The 16738-nt window shown below is 48.4% G+C and overlaps 1 protein-coding gene across 3 annotated transcripts in view; it reads left to right on the forward strand.

Moving 5' to 3' along the window:
• Positions 1 to 16738, forward strand: part of HIVEP1 (HIVEP zinc finger 1) — a 530052-nt gene that overhangs the window by 113367 nt on the left and 399947 nt on the right. Inside the window, exon 1 of one of the 3 annotated variants that reach the window (XM_078687880.1) lies at positions 16419 to 16468. The exons of the other annotated variants lie outside the window; for them this stretch is intronic. Coding sequence (XP_078544006.1) covers positions 16450 to 16468 — 19 coding nt within the window. The 5' untranslated portion in view covers positions 16419 to 16449. Of the gene's footprint in view, positions 1 to 16418; positions 16469 to 16738 lie in introns of those variants that run through there. 3 annotated transcript variants of the gene reach the window in all.

Raw genomic sequence — 16738 nt, forward strand, 5'->3', positions numbered from 1 at the left:
TCTACAGTAGAATGAAGTTCCCAGGCGCTGCCATGGCAACATTAATACAGCAATAGTAAATACCACACACAGATAAACTACATGTTAGAATATTTTCTAGACTCTATAAACCATTAATGTTTACATCATCCAGGTGGATTTTCCTAACCCTCTCCTTGAATAATGTGTCTGTATGCCATGCTTGCGTGGGTAATCCCAGAGGAGGCTCGGGAATCTGAGCTGAAACCCTTTCCACTGTGTGTATCAAAAGCCTATATTTTTAGCCTTCTTCTCATACCTTGCAGCGAAATACTAATTCTCTAAGTTGATCTTAAATGTGATCATTTAGTCATTCTAATGATCTGCATGTATATTTTCTAAACTTGCAGACTCTCCCTAATATCGTTGGCACATCCTCTGACAGTTGGAGAATACTCGGTTTGTTACTTAAAAACGCTTCTCAGTTTCCTCTGCTACTACTTGTAAAGGAGAACAGGTTTCCAAATGAACTACTGAGGCATGAGTGACTTTAGGCAATCCGCTTTTTCCGCGTGGTCACCTGCAAATGTTTGTTTTTGTAATTATTTTTTATTAAACAAGCTCGTTATATATCAGAAGGCTGAAAATGTTTACATGCACATCACCAATTTTGAATTCACATATTATGATACATCAGTCATGGTGTCAAGCAATAGCAGTCAACCCAGAATCATTCAAAGCATTTTCTCTTAATAATCCGTATTGCGTGGGGCATGAGTAGTTCTTAGCATTATTTATCACGTGATTCAATAAGTGGAATAGTGTGTCACGGAACTCTTGCCCCCGCTACATACCTCTGTATTTCTGCCAGGGAGACTATATCTTTTCCCACCTCTTGATGCATACTCTGCTTTTGTATAGTACTTCCTCTGCTCGTTGGCACCAATCTTGGTCAGCCTCCCATTCTACCACCGATGGGGAGAGGGGTGCCACCCATCGCCATGCTATATTCTGTTTTGCTACTCCTGCAGCTAATGCCAGCCAGAGTCTATTATGTTGGGCCAGTCCTCCTCCTCCTTAATCATCAGCAGGAGCCAATTGGCGTCCATAGGCGCGTCTACCCCCAATACTCTTGACATCACTGACTTCACCCCTCGCCAAAATGAACCAATCACTAGGCATTCCCATAAGATATGAAAGCAAGATCCCTCTTGCTAACAACCCCTCACACACTGCACCGTCTGTGTCTTTCCCCATTTGTATAGCAATGTGCGGGAGTAGTATGAACGGTGCAGGACTCTAAGCTGTACCTGCCTGAATCTCGCACGGATCGCTATGTCTCTGGGACTTTGCAATGCCTCTGTCCATTCTTCCTCCTCTATATTGCCCAGATTGTCCATCGAAGCACGTCTAAGGGGGGGCTAGTGGGTCTGGAGTGTAATTCATTAGCTTCTGATATACCGTCAACGTCCCCTTTGTCAGGAATGGGGTCTACTAATAATCTGTCTTCTAGAGGGGAGGAGTGGTGGAGGACCGTGCCTTGTAGTATGTGTACTTTAGCAGCATGTATAAGTTGCAGGTAGGGGAACCTCTGGGTGAGTGCTAGATCATATTCTTTTCTCAGATGATTGAAAGGGAGGGGCACCCCGTCTCTCCACATGTCCCTCAGGTGTTCAACACCAATTGGCTGCCATCGCGGGAAGCCATCCAGAGTGGTCACCTCCTTCAGTTGGTCCCCGAATCATAAGGGCGTCATGCCTTTCAGCCTAGAGAGCTAGTCCAGGTGGCTGTTTGTCTCGCTACAGCATTTTGCCACCGTTGCAGTGTGTTTTGGCCAGTCTTGATGTAACCTACGAGTATATAGGAGAGGCTCATAATTCCCATTTGGCATCACTACTCTGTCCATTCTATAGGCGGGTTCCTCCTTGTCTGCATAGGCCAAGTCATTTATTGCTAGGAGTTATGAGGCCCAGTAGTAGATTTTAATATCTGGGACTGCCAGTCCGCCCTTGTAGTCTCCTCTCTGCAATTTATTTAGAGCCCCTACCACAGCAGAGTTCAGAGTTCCTGGGCTAACATGCATTTTAATTTGGCTAGTCCCTATATTGTTGCTGTCTTTAGAACTCTGTGCACTTTATCCAAGGTGAACCAGTAGTATACTACCTGTGCTCCTCATTTAAACATGGTCAAATTGGCATACTCTTAATTGGTATATTTAACTTGCCTCTAAGCCCCTAGTGTGTGGTACAAGGTATACCCAGGGCCTGGAAGTTAAATGCCACCAGTGGACTGTAGCACCTATTGTGCCATTCCCTACAGTAGTAGAGCAAACAATACTTAAGGCCCACCCAATGTAGCCTGACTGTAGCAGTGTAAAAACTGCAATTTGACCGTCAAAATAAACCCTTTATACAGGTCAAAACCTCCCTTGTACATTTGAATAAGTCACTCCTATGTAGGCCTAGTAGCCCAAAAAGCAGGGTGCACAATATTTTATAGTTTGACATATTGAAATTTAATGTTAGCATGGCGTCAAAATTAGCACCCAAATGCTACTTTTCACTGTGGCAGGCCTAGCTCTCATATGTAGAAAACTATAATAAAAACTCACCCCTATGTAAGCCTCATTGCCCACAAGATAGGGTGCACTGTATTTAAAATGTTGGAGATGTAGAAATGTATTTTTGCCATACCCCTACAGTGACAAGGCCCTAAAATCTATTTTCAGTGTCACTGGCCTTGTTGCCCTGTGTAGAAAACCAGAGTACAGATTAAAATCCTAATACCGTAACTTGCGGATAGGACTAGTTAGAAAAAATATTAAACAACTGTCAAATCTTGCTTTGCAAGACTGCTGTGGGATACATATTTTACTTGGGGCAAACTTGAAAGGAGGAAAACAGGATGCCCAGACAATTCTTATGTATTTACTGTCTGGTTGCTCAGATTTCTGTCCATGGGATTATTTTGGGTACAATGACTGCCTCAACTCTGATTTTAATTTTATTGTTAGAAATGGGAGGACACTAGGATTACCATAGTACACTAAGAATCAACTACCCCCCCCCCCCCCCCCAGCCCTCAGAGCCGAAGTTAAGTGTGGCCGAAGCCATTTTCCATCTTGAAATGCAGAAAATTCGTAAGATTGTTCTCAGAATCTTTGACCCCATTGGTTATTAGGACGTGCCAAGAAGTCATTACTACCCGCTAGTTAGAGCAAGCACAAATGCGCACCTTTATGCACCCACTTCAGATCACTTCTCGACCTGATGTGGTGATTAGAAAAGGACTGGACCTGCGGTCCGTGAACTGAGAGCAGCAGTGAAAGACTAGACCTAATACCCTCTTGGGCCCAGGACCAAAACGTGGACTCCAAGGTTCATATGGCTGACCTCCTGTTGAAGCTAAAGGAATACAACAAACTACAAGAGGCCTTTCCTGCAACTGGACTTGGACTAGGCCCTCCTGTTGGCCTCTGTCTAACACCCTGTGGTGGACTGGGACGTAAAGGATTAAGTCAGAAGAGCAAATCTTTGACTCGGCCAACCTGGTTGGTATATCTGACCTGTGCTCCATCACAGGCAACCACAATTTGCACTTGGGACCCGGTCTACCATGACCATTGATCACTGTATAAATACTTACTCATTGCCTAAATTAAGCCTGCTTGATTTGTGCCAAAGCTACCATGGTGCTGAGCTCATTCTAATATAGCTACTTCGTGGGTTCCCCCTGACAATGGCTTTCGTTATTTCTTGAGGCAGGTAGTCACCCACCCCAATTAATAATCCAATGTTATACAGTGACATATGAAGAAACTGGCTCTTCCACTTCCCTAGTAATAAGAAGGGCCCTCACACTGGAAAAGGTACCGGTGGTGCGTCTGTTCCTAGATACTACCATTAAATCTGTCATCCAGGTTTAAGCTATGTGGAGTTTTAACGAAGGAACAATAAATTGTGCTGAAGTCAGGCACACATTGGGACTCTTCTTGGAGATGGCAGGTACAGCCCATGTAGATTTCTTTTCTATGGTGGTTTCAATTGTTTACTGAGATGTTCTATTACTGTAACAAGAGTGGTACATTAAATTTACACATTCAAGACGCCATGCAGGGCGAGGAAACCAACATGGTAAAATGCAAGCCCATAATCCATTTGTAGACTAGGCCTCCCATTGGAGGAACTGAAAAATAAGGAGAAATACCAAGAACAGCAGAGTATAAATCTTAGAGAACACACACAGGAAATTGGCAAATAGGTAGCAACTACTACTTAGCAACTTAAACGGGGGAAAAGACAAACACACCATCAATGGGCCAAAGAAATCACGCTCCCATGGTGGGGAGAAGGAGGGGAGTGGGAACGCCTCTATGGGAGAAAATAAGAAGGCCTTCTGTCGCCAGTGCCTTCCAGGCCAAGTCACAGTGATCCATCCCTGCAGGATACAAACCAAGGAACCCAAATTAACGAAGGCAAACTACAATAGGGATCAAAGTGTTGGGAACCTAAGGGGGAAGGGGCCGGGAACGGAGCATAGGGGTCTACATGGAACATGAAGCAAGACGAGGTACACAATAGGCACCTTAGGTGCATGGATGTGTTTGTCTCTTTAGTCTATAAGAAACGAGCTCCAAACCTCTTCCAATATCTGCAAATGTCATTCAGCTTATAAATACGGCGTTCAAAGCACGCTATGTCGTACATGTTGTCCAACAAGGCCTGTAATGTGGGAATAAGAGTAGATTTCCAGAGTTGCAGAATCGTCAATTTAGCCACTCCTAGGGCAGTGGAGAGCCATCTATTAACATGTTGCAACCAGAAGACCCTCAGCCAGTCACATTCCCATAAAATATGGACTGTATCGCAGTACATTAAGCCACATCTCCAGCAACGAGAATCCACGCTAAGACAGGCACTGCATTACTTTGCTGGGGGCCAGTGGTGTAGGATCTTAAAAAACTATTATTAAGGTGCACTTCCTGCAATCCTTTGTCATAGTCTGCCAGAAGAGTATCCCAGTCATCATCCAAGAATTGTGTGTTAAAATGTGTTTCCCACCTGTCCCACAGTGCTGTGTATGTGGGAGAAGCATAACAGGGGGTCTCTAGCAATGGGGCATTCAATCCCGCAATAGACTCTCCCAAGGTTTTTCCATATGAGGATCAGGTCCGGACTGGGAACCAAAACCGGCCCTGGCAAAGTGCTCGCCTCCCCCGCGGGGGTTGGGGGTGTCGCCGAGCTCTTTGCCAGGGCCGGTTTTCTGCTGATTTCGTTACAGGGACGATTTTGCAGCTATGCTGCAAAAACGGCCCTGTAACAAAAACAGCCCCCAGGGGCCCAAAACCGCCCCCCCACCCGTGTGGCCCACCGGGGGATTGCCCGGTGCCCGCTACAGCCAGTCCGGCCCTGATGAGGATATATTGAGTAGTGGGCGATGTAGGGGAGGCAATATGCACATTCCACAGGACATATGATAGGGTGTGGGATAATCTTATTGAAGCTCCATGGATGGGAAGGTGGAATCTCAAATTTGGTGAATGATTTAATGGAGTCATTAGAGACAAGGTACTCAATGTGGTGAATACAAGGAGTAATCCAGGTGGACCAGTGAATTTCCTCTCTTCGACTGTGATAGCCACATTGTCCCTCAATAGGGCTTTAGAGTGAATACGACTTGGAAGTCGTCAATCAGTACATGGAGTGGGCCAGGTGTTGTGCCAGTCAGCAACCCTCCAAATTCAGAAGAAGTAAGCCACCCTTCTCCGATGAGGAGTGAAGCTTAGTTCCCTGTATTCTTGGTCTATCTGAACCCCAATTGAATTGGGAGATGGCGTGCTGGATGCTCCGCTGGGGGTAGACTGATATAACGAAGGGCAGTATTCCAAAGGTGCAGTTACTTTTGGGAAGATATTCATCAGGGACAGGATCAGGGCATGCCATCTTTTAAAATCAAGCTCCATAAATCCCCAATTGGTTGCAAATTATCCAGAACCGTGATTTATTGACCCCAATTAATATGTACCCTGAGGTATTTTAAATGGGACTGTAGTCACTTGAATTGTAGGTTAGTCAGAGAGGCTCTTGTGGTGGTGGTCTTTAAGGGCAGAACCTCGTATTTTTTCCAGCTTATCTTATAGCCAGAACACTAGGATAAAGAGTCCAGTTCAGAAATCGAGCGGCTGCTGAGGCCGAGGTATTTGATAATGTCAATATAATGTCACCCAAGTAGTTAAAGGTTTTAACCACACCTGCTGTTGTGTGAATACCCTTAATGCTGTCATTAGATCCAATTGCTAGAGACTCCAGAGCCAACAGAAACAACAACGGGGACAAGGGACACCCCTGTTTGATGCTGTGGTGGATGTCAAAATACGAGGAGTAGAAACCCCCATGTGACAAATGTAGTGGGATCACAGTACATGCCCCTGCTTAGTGAGTGAAAGTTGTGACCTATTCCCATCCTCTCCATGGTCTGAAAGAGGTAACCCGAATCAACGCGGTTGAAAGCATTTTTGGCATCCAAGGATAAGAGCAACTTCTCTCTTACCTCCTCCCTCACCTGCCAAATAATATGCGAGAGAGTGCACAAATGATTAGTTGAGGAGCCTCTGGGGACAAAGCCCATCTGACAGGAATGAATAAGACTTGTGATCACTTTATTCAAGTGCATCGCTAAAACCTTTGCCAAAATCTTTACATCTGCATTATCAAATAAATCTGGCAATACCTAGCACATGCCAGGAGGTCCTTCCCTGGCTTTGGGAGCACTGACATTCGAACGCTGAGGAGAGGTGCCCTTTGTCTATGGCCTCCTAATACCGGGACTAAGATAGCGATGAGGGGTTTTGGTAGGATTATAAAATTCAGGCTGGAGGCCATCTTCACCAGGAGCCTTCCTGGTGAGAAAGGCATTGATCGCCAAGGTGATTTCCTCTGCCAGGATCGCTCCCTCCAGTTGCACAGATTGGATGGGGGTCTACTTTTATAGTTGTAGTGGGCTACAAAAGGGGATTCTGTGTCTGGGGCAGGTGGTGCTCCAGTTGTGTCAAAGCGAGCGTTCATAATATTTATGAAATTCCGCCACTTTTTCCATTGGTTTGGTGGCAAAGCGAGCCTCTGGGTCCCTGTGTTGCTCAGCTCCTCCTTATAGGTGACTACTTGACCTCTCCCTATTTACTATAAGGAGGAGCTGAGCAACACAGGGACTCTTCTTGGCCTCCTTTTTCTTACGGAAGCTTACCATAGACTCCTGGCGTTCAATACGTACATTTGTACTTTGAGTGTTGCCTGTACTACTCCCGTCTCTTGACTACATGCATTCATTCTACTCTTTGGAACCAGTGGGTTACTTTATTTCTGGTTTTATCTTTGCCAATGTTGGCCATTGTCTCATACTCTTAGAGATCGGTTATAGTTTCACAACTACCCGCCCTCGATAAGTACACTGTTGCTGTGGACCGACTGTGACCATTCGACGACTTATTCCTGGACTGTGCTATATACATAAGAATAACTTACTACATGCATTATCAAAAGCCTTGAAAAAGTCATGAAGTTGCGAAACACGTGTTGGCTGTTCATCCACAAAGAACATAAAGTTGTACATCATCTGTATCAGAAGACTATCTGTTTGTTTACTTAACTAACCATACACCTTTTCAGCTCGCCAAAGCTGCCACTTTCCCCCCAGGCCGGATGACTTTGGTGATTGCACCCTGATGCGTAACGGCCTCCAACGGTCTCCGATGCTGCTGCTCTGCAATAACACGGGCGTGGGCAGCACCTCACTCAGGAGAAAAGACTGCAAGCCTGCACAAACCAGCAGCAAGCCGTATCGCTAAGGAAAACACTGCTCCTCCTTCTAGAACACCCACCAACCCCCTCAAGCTGTGGCCATTTTGGACCCAGCTCAACTGTCAGAACGGATAGGTGCCTCCACTTCCCCAGGAGAGCTAAGGGGGAGTCTCCATCTTCATCGGTGCCTAACTCTGCCACCGATTTCATGTTTGATTGAAAGCAATATTTCCAACAAATACATTTTTTTTTTAAAGAAAAAGGAAAAAAGGCATCTCCCCATACACTGATTAGCGACACAATTAACACCTTCTCCCCATAATAAATAAACGTAAAGTACATTATTTTATTGTGTATATTTAGTAGAAATCATTCCATTTGTTACAAATACAAACATTTAAACTTTCAATCAAATTGACCTAAAAAAAAATAAGAAAATGTCGGCCAAAAACCATTCTCTGAGTTTAATGGGCCTTCAGTGGCCTCTGGTCCTGCTATCCAGTAGTTCAACATGCAAAAATTGTAACCAACACATTTCTGTCTTGTCCCTCTCACTTTTGAGGTATCGATGTAGTCTCCAAGCTGAAGTTTGAAGCCTACAACTCATTGACCAACCCCGTGCCGCCAGCACCTCCTTTCATTCCCACCACCCCTTTACGCTCCTGTTGTCTATAAACTCAGTAATATAAAGTACAGTCGTGGTCTGTTGGCATGACTTGCAAATTTACTAGTGTTGTGGGGGATCGTCCGAGATTGTCGCAAGCTGATAGAAGGGTAATAAATGTATTGCATAAAACAATACTACATTTACAGTACTTATTTTATTTCACTATTTGTTACATTGCCTGGTGTTTTCTTTTGAACGCATGTTGCATTGTTTCCTTGTGTATTTCAGGGTATTATGTTACCATTTACAGTCGTATGGGAGAACCAATGCCATGAACTATGCATTGTGTTCTTTAATGCCTCGATTTTCTCCCTCCCAATACATTTTCTCAGATTGCCTGTGTAGTGGACTTCTGTGAGTGGGCTCCCAGCAACTAAAATTTTACTCATTGTTGGCGTCTATCCATTTCTTCACGAAGTAGTTTGTAAGCTACCTTACAGGTGAATGCAAAAATATGGGCTGGGTGTTTTAAAAAATTACCTGTCGTGTGTTGTTTTTTCCCCAACAGATCACACACTGGAGTCTAGAGCGTATCCAGGTTGATTGTAGGACAGTACTGCTGATTTCTCTTCAGATGGAAATATCTCATACCGACTTTGCTGAAATACACTGGATGATATTTGTCAAAGTTGATTCTATGATGATGCATAGCTCCAGCATTTCCTTGGCCTCCGGGTGCTTTCTGTGTTTATCTATGTGGCCATGACCATGGCTCACAAGGCCACTGGGCTTTCTGGTCTTACTTATTCTGGCTGGCATACTTGTTTTGATTCCGGAATCCTACTTTTTTTTCCCACTGGTTCTTGGTTAGAAATTGTATCTGTGATTCATTCTGTGCTTGTTCGAGGAGTAACATTTCTAGTTACATGGCTTGCCGGGAGCTTACTAAGCACCTGTTTTTTAGGTGTTATACCTAAATAAGGGCATTTGAAGCCACAAGAGCTCAGTCAGCCAGTCCTGATTTTTTAACCAGGAACAATCTGTATTCTGGTCAGTGTAGCTTTACGTTTTAGGGCGTGCCTGAGGCAGCACATGTGCTGATGTGCGTGAGATTTCATGTTACTTAAAAACATTTTTAAAAACCCTAACATGGGCTTAGAGCCACCTAGTACTTCCCATTGAGTGGCTTCGTAGTCACTCTAATTTCCTTGCTTCTCATTGGTCAGTGAATGCCGGTTTCACTTTCTCTCCCCATGTGTTTGTCTCTATGATGGAGCATGGACCAAGAATTATTCATGACCTTCTGTGACTCCTACTCTGATTCCACTGCTTTTGTTGTTGTTGCTTCCTCCGTCGCTGCTTGCACCCTGCCAGCTCCCGTCAATGTTTGCCCCTTCATTGTTTTTGCTAGTCTTCCATTGTTGTTTCTCCACGGAAGACGTTTTCACCATAAAACTGCTGACCCAATATCCTTTACCAGCTTTGACCGAACATACAGTCCTTGATAAAAGAACCTGAGTTTGTTATGCCGATTCTTCATGATTGCTTTTAAAGTTTCCCTTTGAAACATTTATGGACTGAACTTTAAAAAATATATATATTAGGGTTTAACTGAACACCCCTCGGAGTGATAAACACTTCGAGAAATGTGCATCAAAGAGGCCAGCACTTGTGTAAATCTCTGCAGGTTCTATTCCGTAATCAATCAATCAATCACTACATTTAAAAAGTGCGCTACATACCAGTGAGGGTCTCAAGGCGCTGGGAGGGAGGGGGGGCCGCTACTGGTCGAAGAGCCAGTTCTTGAGGAGTTTTCTGAAGGCCAGCAGGTCCTGAGTCTGTCTCAAGCCGGTGGGGAGAGCGTTCCAGGTCTTGGCGGCGAGGTAGGAGAAGGATCTGCCGCCGCCGGCGGTGGTTTTCCGGATACGAGGAACTGTGGCGAGGGCGAAGTTGGCTGAGCGGAGGTTTCGGGTGGGCGTGTGGAAGCTGAGACGGTTGTTGAGGTATGTGGGTCCGGTGTTGGGTAGGGATTTCTGTGCGTGGGTGAGGCGTTTGAAGGTGATCCTCTTGTTGACGGGGAGCCAGTGCAGGCCTCTCAGGTGGGGTGTGATGTGGCTGCGTCGGGGGGCGTCGAGGATCAGTCGTGCCGAGGCGTTCTGGATTAGTTGGAGTCGTCTGAGGAGCTTGGTTGTTGTTCCTAAGTAGAGGGCGTTTCCGTAGTCGAGTCTGCTGGTGATGAGGGCCTGGGTGACGTTTTTTATCGTGTCGGGAGGGATCCATTTGAAGATCCTGCGGAGCATGCAGAGGGTGTTGAAGCAGGACGTGGAGACGGCGTTGACTTGCCTGGTCATGGAGAGGGTGGAGTCGAGGATGACCCCTAGGTTGCGTGCGTGGTCTGTGGGTTCCGGGGCTGTGCCTAGCGATGTGGGCCACCAGGAGTCGTCCCAGGCTGATGGGGTGGGTCCGAGAATGAGGACCTCCGTCTTATCTGAGTTCAGCTTCAATTTGCTGTCCTTCATCCAGTCTGCTATGGCCTTCATTCCTCTGTGGAGGTTGGCTTTGGCGGTGTGGGGGTCTTCGGTGAGGGATATGATCAGCTGGGTGTCGTCGGCGTAGGAGATTATATTGAGGTTGTGTTGTCGAGCGACGTGGGCGAGCGGTGCCATGTAGATATTGAACAGCGTCGGGCTGAGGGAGGATCCCTGTGGGACCCCGCAGATGATCTCTGTGGATTTCGAGCGGAAGGGTGCGAGGCGGACACTCTGGGTTCTGCCGGAGAGGAAGGATGTGGTCCAGGCCAGGGCCTTCTCTTGAATTCCGGCGTCATGGAGGCGTGCTGATAGGGTGCGGTGTCAGACTGTGTCAAATGCTGCTGATAGGTCCAGGAGGATGAGGGGGGCTGTTTCTCCTTTGTCCATCAGGATCCTGATGTCGTCAGTGGCGGCGATGAGGGCGGTCTTGGTGCGAAAACCGGATTGGGAGGGGTCCAGGATGTTGTTGTCTTCGAGGTAGCGGGTTAGCTGTTTGTTGACAATCTTCTCTGTCCCTTTAGCTGGGAATGGGAGCAGGGAGATGGGCCAGAAGTTCTTGAGGTCCTTGGGGTCCGCCTATGGCTTCTTCAGAAGGGCGTTGATCTCGGCGTGCTTCCAGCTTTCCGGGAAAGTTGCTGTCTCGAAGGAACTGTTGATTGTTTTTCGGAGGTGGGGCGCGATGGTTGTGCTGGCTTTGTTGAAGACGTGGTGAGGGCAGGGGTCAGATGGGGATCTGGAGTGGATGGAGTTCATGATTTTGATGGTGTCTTCGTCGCTGACGTTGGACCAGGCGGTCAGGCGGCTGGTGCGGGTGGTGGTCGCAAGGGTGGTGGACTCGGTGGTGGGTGCGGGGGTGTCGGAGTTGAAGCTGTTGAAGCTGTCGTGGATGTTGGTGATCTTGCGGTGAAAGAAGGCGGCCAGGGAGTCGCACAGATCTTGTGAAGGTGGGATGTCGTTGGTGTTGGAGCTTGGGTTGGAGAGTTCTTTGACGATGCTGAAGAGCTCTTTGGTGTTGTGTGCGTTGTTGTATAAGCGGTCCTTGAAGGTGGCCCTCTTGGCGGTCCTGATGAGTTGGTGGTGTCTGCGGGTGGCGCTCTTGTGGGCTGTGTGGCTGTCTGGTGTTCTGTCGTGGAGCCATTTCTTCTCCAGCTTCCGACAGGTGAGCCTGGAGATCCGGAGGTCATAGGTGAACCAGGCGGCTTTCTTGTTGGTGTGGTTGGTTGTGGAGGTCTTGAGGGGTGAGGGTGTCGGTGCAGTCGTTGATCCACTGTTTGAGGTTGGTCGTGGCGGTGTCTGGGTCGGTGAGGTCGGCGGGTGGTCTCAGGGCGAGGGTGGTAGTCAGTTGGTCCTTGGTGATCTTGCCCCAGCAGCGGCGTGGCAGTTGGGTGCGGTGATGTGTGGTGGGTTTCCTGAAGGTGAAGTGGACCCATCTATGGTCGGTCCAGTGGGGCTCGGTGGTGTGGTTGAAGGAGACGTGGGGGGCTGGTGGAGAAGATGGGGTCCAGCGTGTGTCCGGCGGCGTGGGTGGGTGCCGTCACGAGTTGTTTGTGTCCAAAGTGGGCGAGGTTGTCGATCAGGGTGGTGGAGTTGGCGTCGTTGTTGTTCTCGAGGTGGAAGTTCAGGTCCTCGAGGAGGATGTAGTCCGTGGAGGCGAGGGCGTGGGTGCTGACGAGGTCGGCAATGCTGTTGCTGAACTGTGGACGTGGTCCGGGTGGTCTGTAGACGAGAGTTCCTGTGAGGGTGGTGTTGGGGTCGGTGTGGATCTGGAAGTGCATGTGCTCGGCAGTGGTGAGGGTGTCGTCGGTGTTGGTCGAGACTCTGAGGGTGTCCTTGTGGATGATGGCGATTCCCCCTCCCACTCCGTTGGTGCGGTCTCTGCGGGAGATCTTGTAGCCATGTGGGATTGGGATGGCTATGGCGATGTCTGGTGCTGAGGTGGCGTTAAGCCAAGTCTCCGTCAGGAAGGCGACGTCAGGGGCGGTGGAGTCTAGGAGGTCCCAGAGTTCGATGGCGTGTTTGCAAGCGGACGAGTGTTGAGGAGGATGCAGCGGAGGTGGTTGGGTTCTCTGGTTGGCGGTTTGGTGGGCTGGATGCTGGTGAATCTGCAGTTCCGGTTGGCGAAGGGCCCTTGGGTGCGCTTCGGGGTGGCTCGGTAGCAGGGGTGGTGTCGTTCGGTGTTGAGTGCGTGGAGGGTGCTGGAGTCGTAGAGCAGTCTGGCGTTTCGCGGGGTCTAGTGGTTCTGGCGATGGGCGCGGTCCAGGCGCGGACAGGCGCAGACGCGCTTGCCTTTGGCGCGCCCACTGCGCGGACGCTGCGCAGCCTCCATAAGAGGCGAAGTGGGAGGGAGGAGCAGCTGGGAGGCGGGAGCGGGGCGGCCAATGGACGAGGGCACGGGGTACAGAAAGGAAAAAGGGGTGGGGCCGTGGGGGAGCAGCGGCAGGAAGCGGGGAGCGGGGGGGCACAGAGGGCAGGGGCGCACGTGGAGCACCTAAAAAAACACAGAGACAATAATAGTAAACAGGGGAGCAGCAACAAAATCACAGTGTGGGAAAAAAGGGATGCAAAGAAGAACCTGGGACACACAGGTGGTGAACCCTCGTCAGCACTCGGGTCCAGAGGGGTTGAGCGGCGTGGGGAGTGACCTGGGGTCAGGTCACACTCACCTGTGCCGCGCGGCCTCCGTAAGAGGCCAAGTGGGAGGGAGGAGCAGCTGGGAGGCGGGAGCGGGCGGCCAATGGGCGAGGGCACGGGTCCCGAAAGGAACAAGCATTGGCATAGCCAATATGTCTCGCATTTGGGACCTTATAAGCGTTTAGCCATGCAACAGTTGGTGTTGTTGCACCAAGGATATTCTGCTGCATAACTAAATACTTATAAGGTCCCAAAAGCGAGACCTATTGCCTATGCCAATGCTTGTTTTTTAGTGTGACTAAATCTAATGAATGAGTTGCCAACTCCTGAATACTAAGAATAAGACGTTGATTCCTACGAAGACTACTACTTTTTTGTCTTGTATGAGTTTGCTACAAGTAATGTGGCAACAGTGTTTTCGGTCCAAAGTATCAGCCAAACATAAACCAGAAAATGCTGGTTGTGCAAAAGTTGGCTGACGGGGTAGCCCCGCTGAGAAGCGTGAAGGGATGACGCCGCCTGCAAAAAATAAACTGAAGGGGGCGCGGTCTAGTGTTGAACTGCTAAGAGGGAAGCAGGCAGTCAGTCAAGACGGAGATCTTAGGACACGAGTGGTGCGCGCATGACGATAAAAGTGAAGGCGAAACCTAAACTATGAACCTGGAACAAACAGAGAAGTTAGGCGAAATTAAAACACGCAAAAGATAGGGCATGAGGGAGTGCATGAGAGCGACTGTAAGGCATGAACAACGAGAGAGCGGGGTGGTGAGGGGACGAAAGGAACAAGCATTGGCTGCGAAAGTAAAAGTGATTGCGATCAAGCGCGGTGGCCGCTAGAAGCGATCTGTGGTGGGGGTGGGGGAGAAGAGGGAGTTGCGTGAGGAGGAAAGACAGCGCAAGCAACAAGAGCGGCCGGGAAACTGAAAGTACGGCCGGCCACCGGCCAGCCATGAATAATTAGGGGAGGAGAAGCCGCACAGCACACGCTGGGAGAAGCCCTTTGATGTGCTGTGCGGCCGTGAACAAAATGCAATTAGGAGGGAGGGAGGGAGGCTGATGCGCGTGCTTGTTTGGTCACGTGATTCACGTGAACTCAAAGAAAACCGCACCAAAAAGCCCTTGGTTTCACGAGGATTTTGAGCACTTGAATTCTCTCCATTTCCCATTCCTTCGGAATGGAAAAGGCGAGACCTAAAAAGGGGGCGGGCCGTGGGGGAGCAGCGGGGGGGGGGGGCACAGAGGGCAGGGGCGCACGAGGAGCGCCTAAAAAACCACAAACCACAGAGACCATAATAGTAAACAGGGGAGCAGCAACAAATTCACAGTGTGGGAAATGTGTCAATGTGTGATTCAGGTGTGGTTTTTTTTCAAACAAAGGCTTTACTGCTTGCAGACTAGTGAATACTTCAGCTGGTTTGCCTCCTAGATCATTAATCACTGAACTACATTTGCTCTCTGCCATTTATGAAGAACAAGCATTTGCGAAGCCAATAGCCTTACATATGCTAGATCTATTGACTTCATCAGTGTTTTAGCCATGTTGTACAGCAGGGCTGAAAGTAAAAAAAAAAATTAAAAAAAAGCGTTATGACTCGGTGCTGGCTGGATCATAACTTTTTGTACTTTTTTTATTTATGTTTTACTTCAAACCATGCTGCACCTCAACTGGGCCTTGTACAACATGGCTTAAAAAAACATTGACAAAGCCAATACAAGACCTATTAGCTTTGCCTAAGCTTATTTCTGTTTTGAATGAGGCACAGCATGTAAATTGCCTTTGGCTACACAATCGGAAGTGGCTGAAAGTCTTAAACATGGCAACAGTGGCACTCGGTAGCAAGTTGAAAGACTATTATTTCTTGTGTCACTGAAAGGTAGGCTTGTTTCCAGTGGCGGTTTCTTCGTGAGGACGGGGGAGCGTCGTCCCCCTGCCAGCCCCTCTAAACAATGTGAACAATAAAATGGCAATTAAATTATTTCATTGCCTTTTTATTATTCACAAAGCGTTCCATAGCCTTCAGCCTGCCCAGGAGCCAGGATGGAGGGTCGTGTCCTCTGCTGCAGGAGGACTGGTGACATGGCTGGCCTGACACTGCAAAAGTGCGCAGGTCAGTTTGGCAGGCTGTCTGGAGCCAGCCAAAGTGACATGCACACTTTGCAGGTCTACAGGGCCTAAAGGAGTTTCCAGCCAGGATGCTCCATCCAATCCAGACCCTGCTCTCAGTCAGCATGAGAACCGTGTCTGGATTGGTTAGGGAAGTTTCTGCTTCCACTGGTGCCCGTCTGAGCCACGCACTCCAAGGACACAGAGGGTGCAACCCAGGTAAGTGCATTTATTTTATTTTTAATGTAATTTGAATGCATGCGAGTGTGTGTTTTGGAATGCGGTGGGGCACTTTTCTCGCCCTACCGCTTTTATATATTACCAGCCACTCCTGCTTGTTTCAAGAGTTTTATTTTCTCTCTGACCAGAGTCCCAAAGATAATTGTAATGTGATTGTGGGGCGGTCCCATTTTATTCTGCGCTATCCATATCTAAAAGCATAGAACATGTTAGCTAACCACTCTCCAGAGTTCAGTCTGGTGCACTTCCGAGAGGGCTACTGTAGCTTTAACATGGAGTAACTGTATTGGGGCCGCAGTGTTTGAGTGGCTGACGGGGAAGCCCGGAGGGAAAAGGGAATGTTTTGACTGCTGCTGACACCCGTGGCCTCATGGCATCCTCTCATATCATTATTATTATTTGGTGCGCCTGCGTCAGCGGTGGGCCGTCCTCGCCGGGCTGCTGTTGCCATGGCGAGGTAGCGGGGGTGGATTCCTGGGCTCCCGCAGCCTGCGAGGGATTACGTCTGGGAGCCGCGCGCGCGCTGAGCATAATGTGACATGGCAGGGCACCTCAGGTGTTGCCGGGCGCTGCTAATGGGGAATGACCCGTCCGCTCTCCGGTAAGGCGACTCTTGGCGCGTCCCTGTAACCGCTGCAAGCGTCGCAATCATAACAATGACAGCGCGTGCTTTGGGCTGCACAGGTTGTCTCCCTTATGGAGTGAAACTTCCCCCTCCTTCTCAGAATGTATTTATGGTGTGAATTTGCACGCGTTTTTTTTTATTTATTTTTTAGCAAAACCTGTTAACTGTTGAGCTTTTTTTATGGTGCACCCTGCATGTTTGGTTCGACGAGGACAGATGTCATTTGGTAATTGTTTAACTTTATGC

Source organism: Lissotriton helveticus, chromosome 4_1, assembly GCF_964261635.1.
Source record: "Lissotriton helveticus chromosome 4_1, aLisHel1.1, whole genome shotgun sequence".
In the NCBI taxonomy this organism is placed as follows: domain Eukaryota; kingdom Metazoa; phylum Chordata; class Amphibia; order Caudata; family Salamandridae; genus Lissotriton; species Lissotriton helveticus.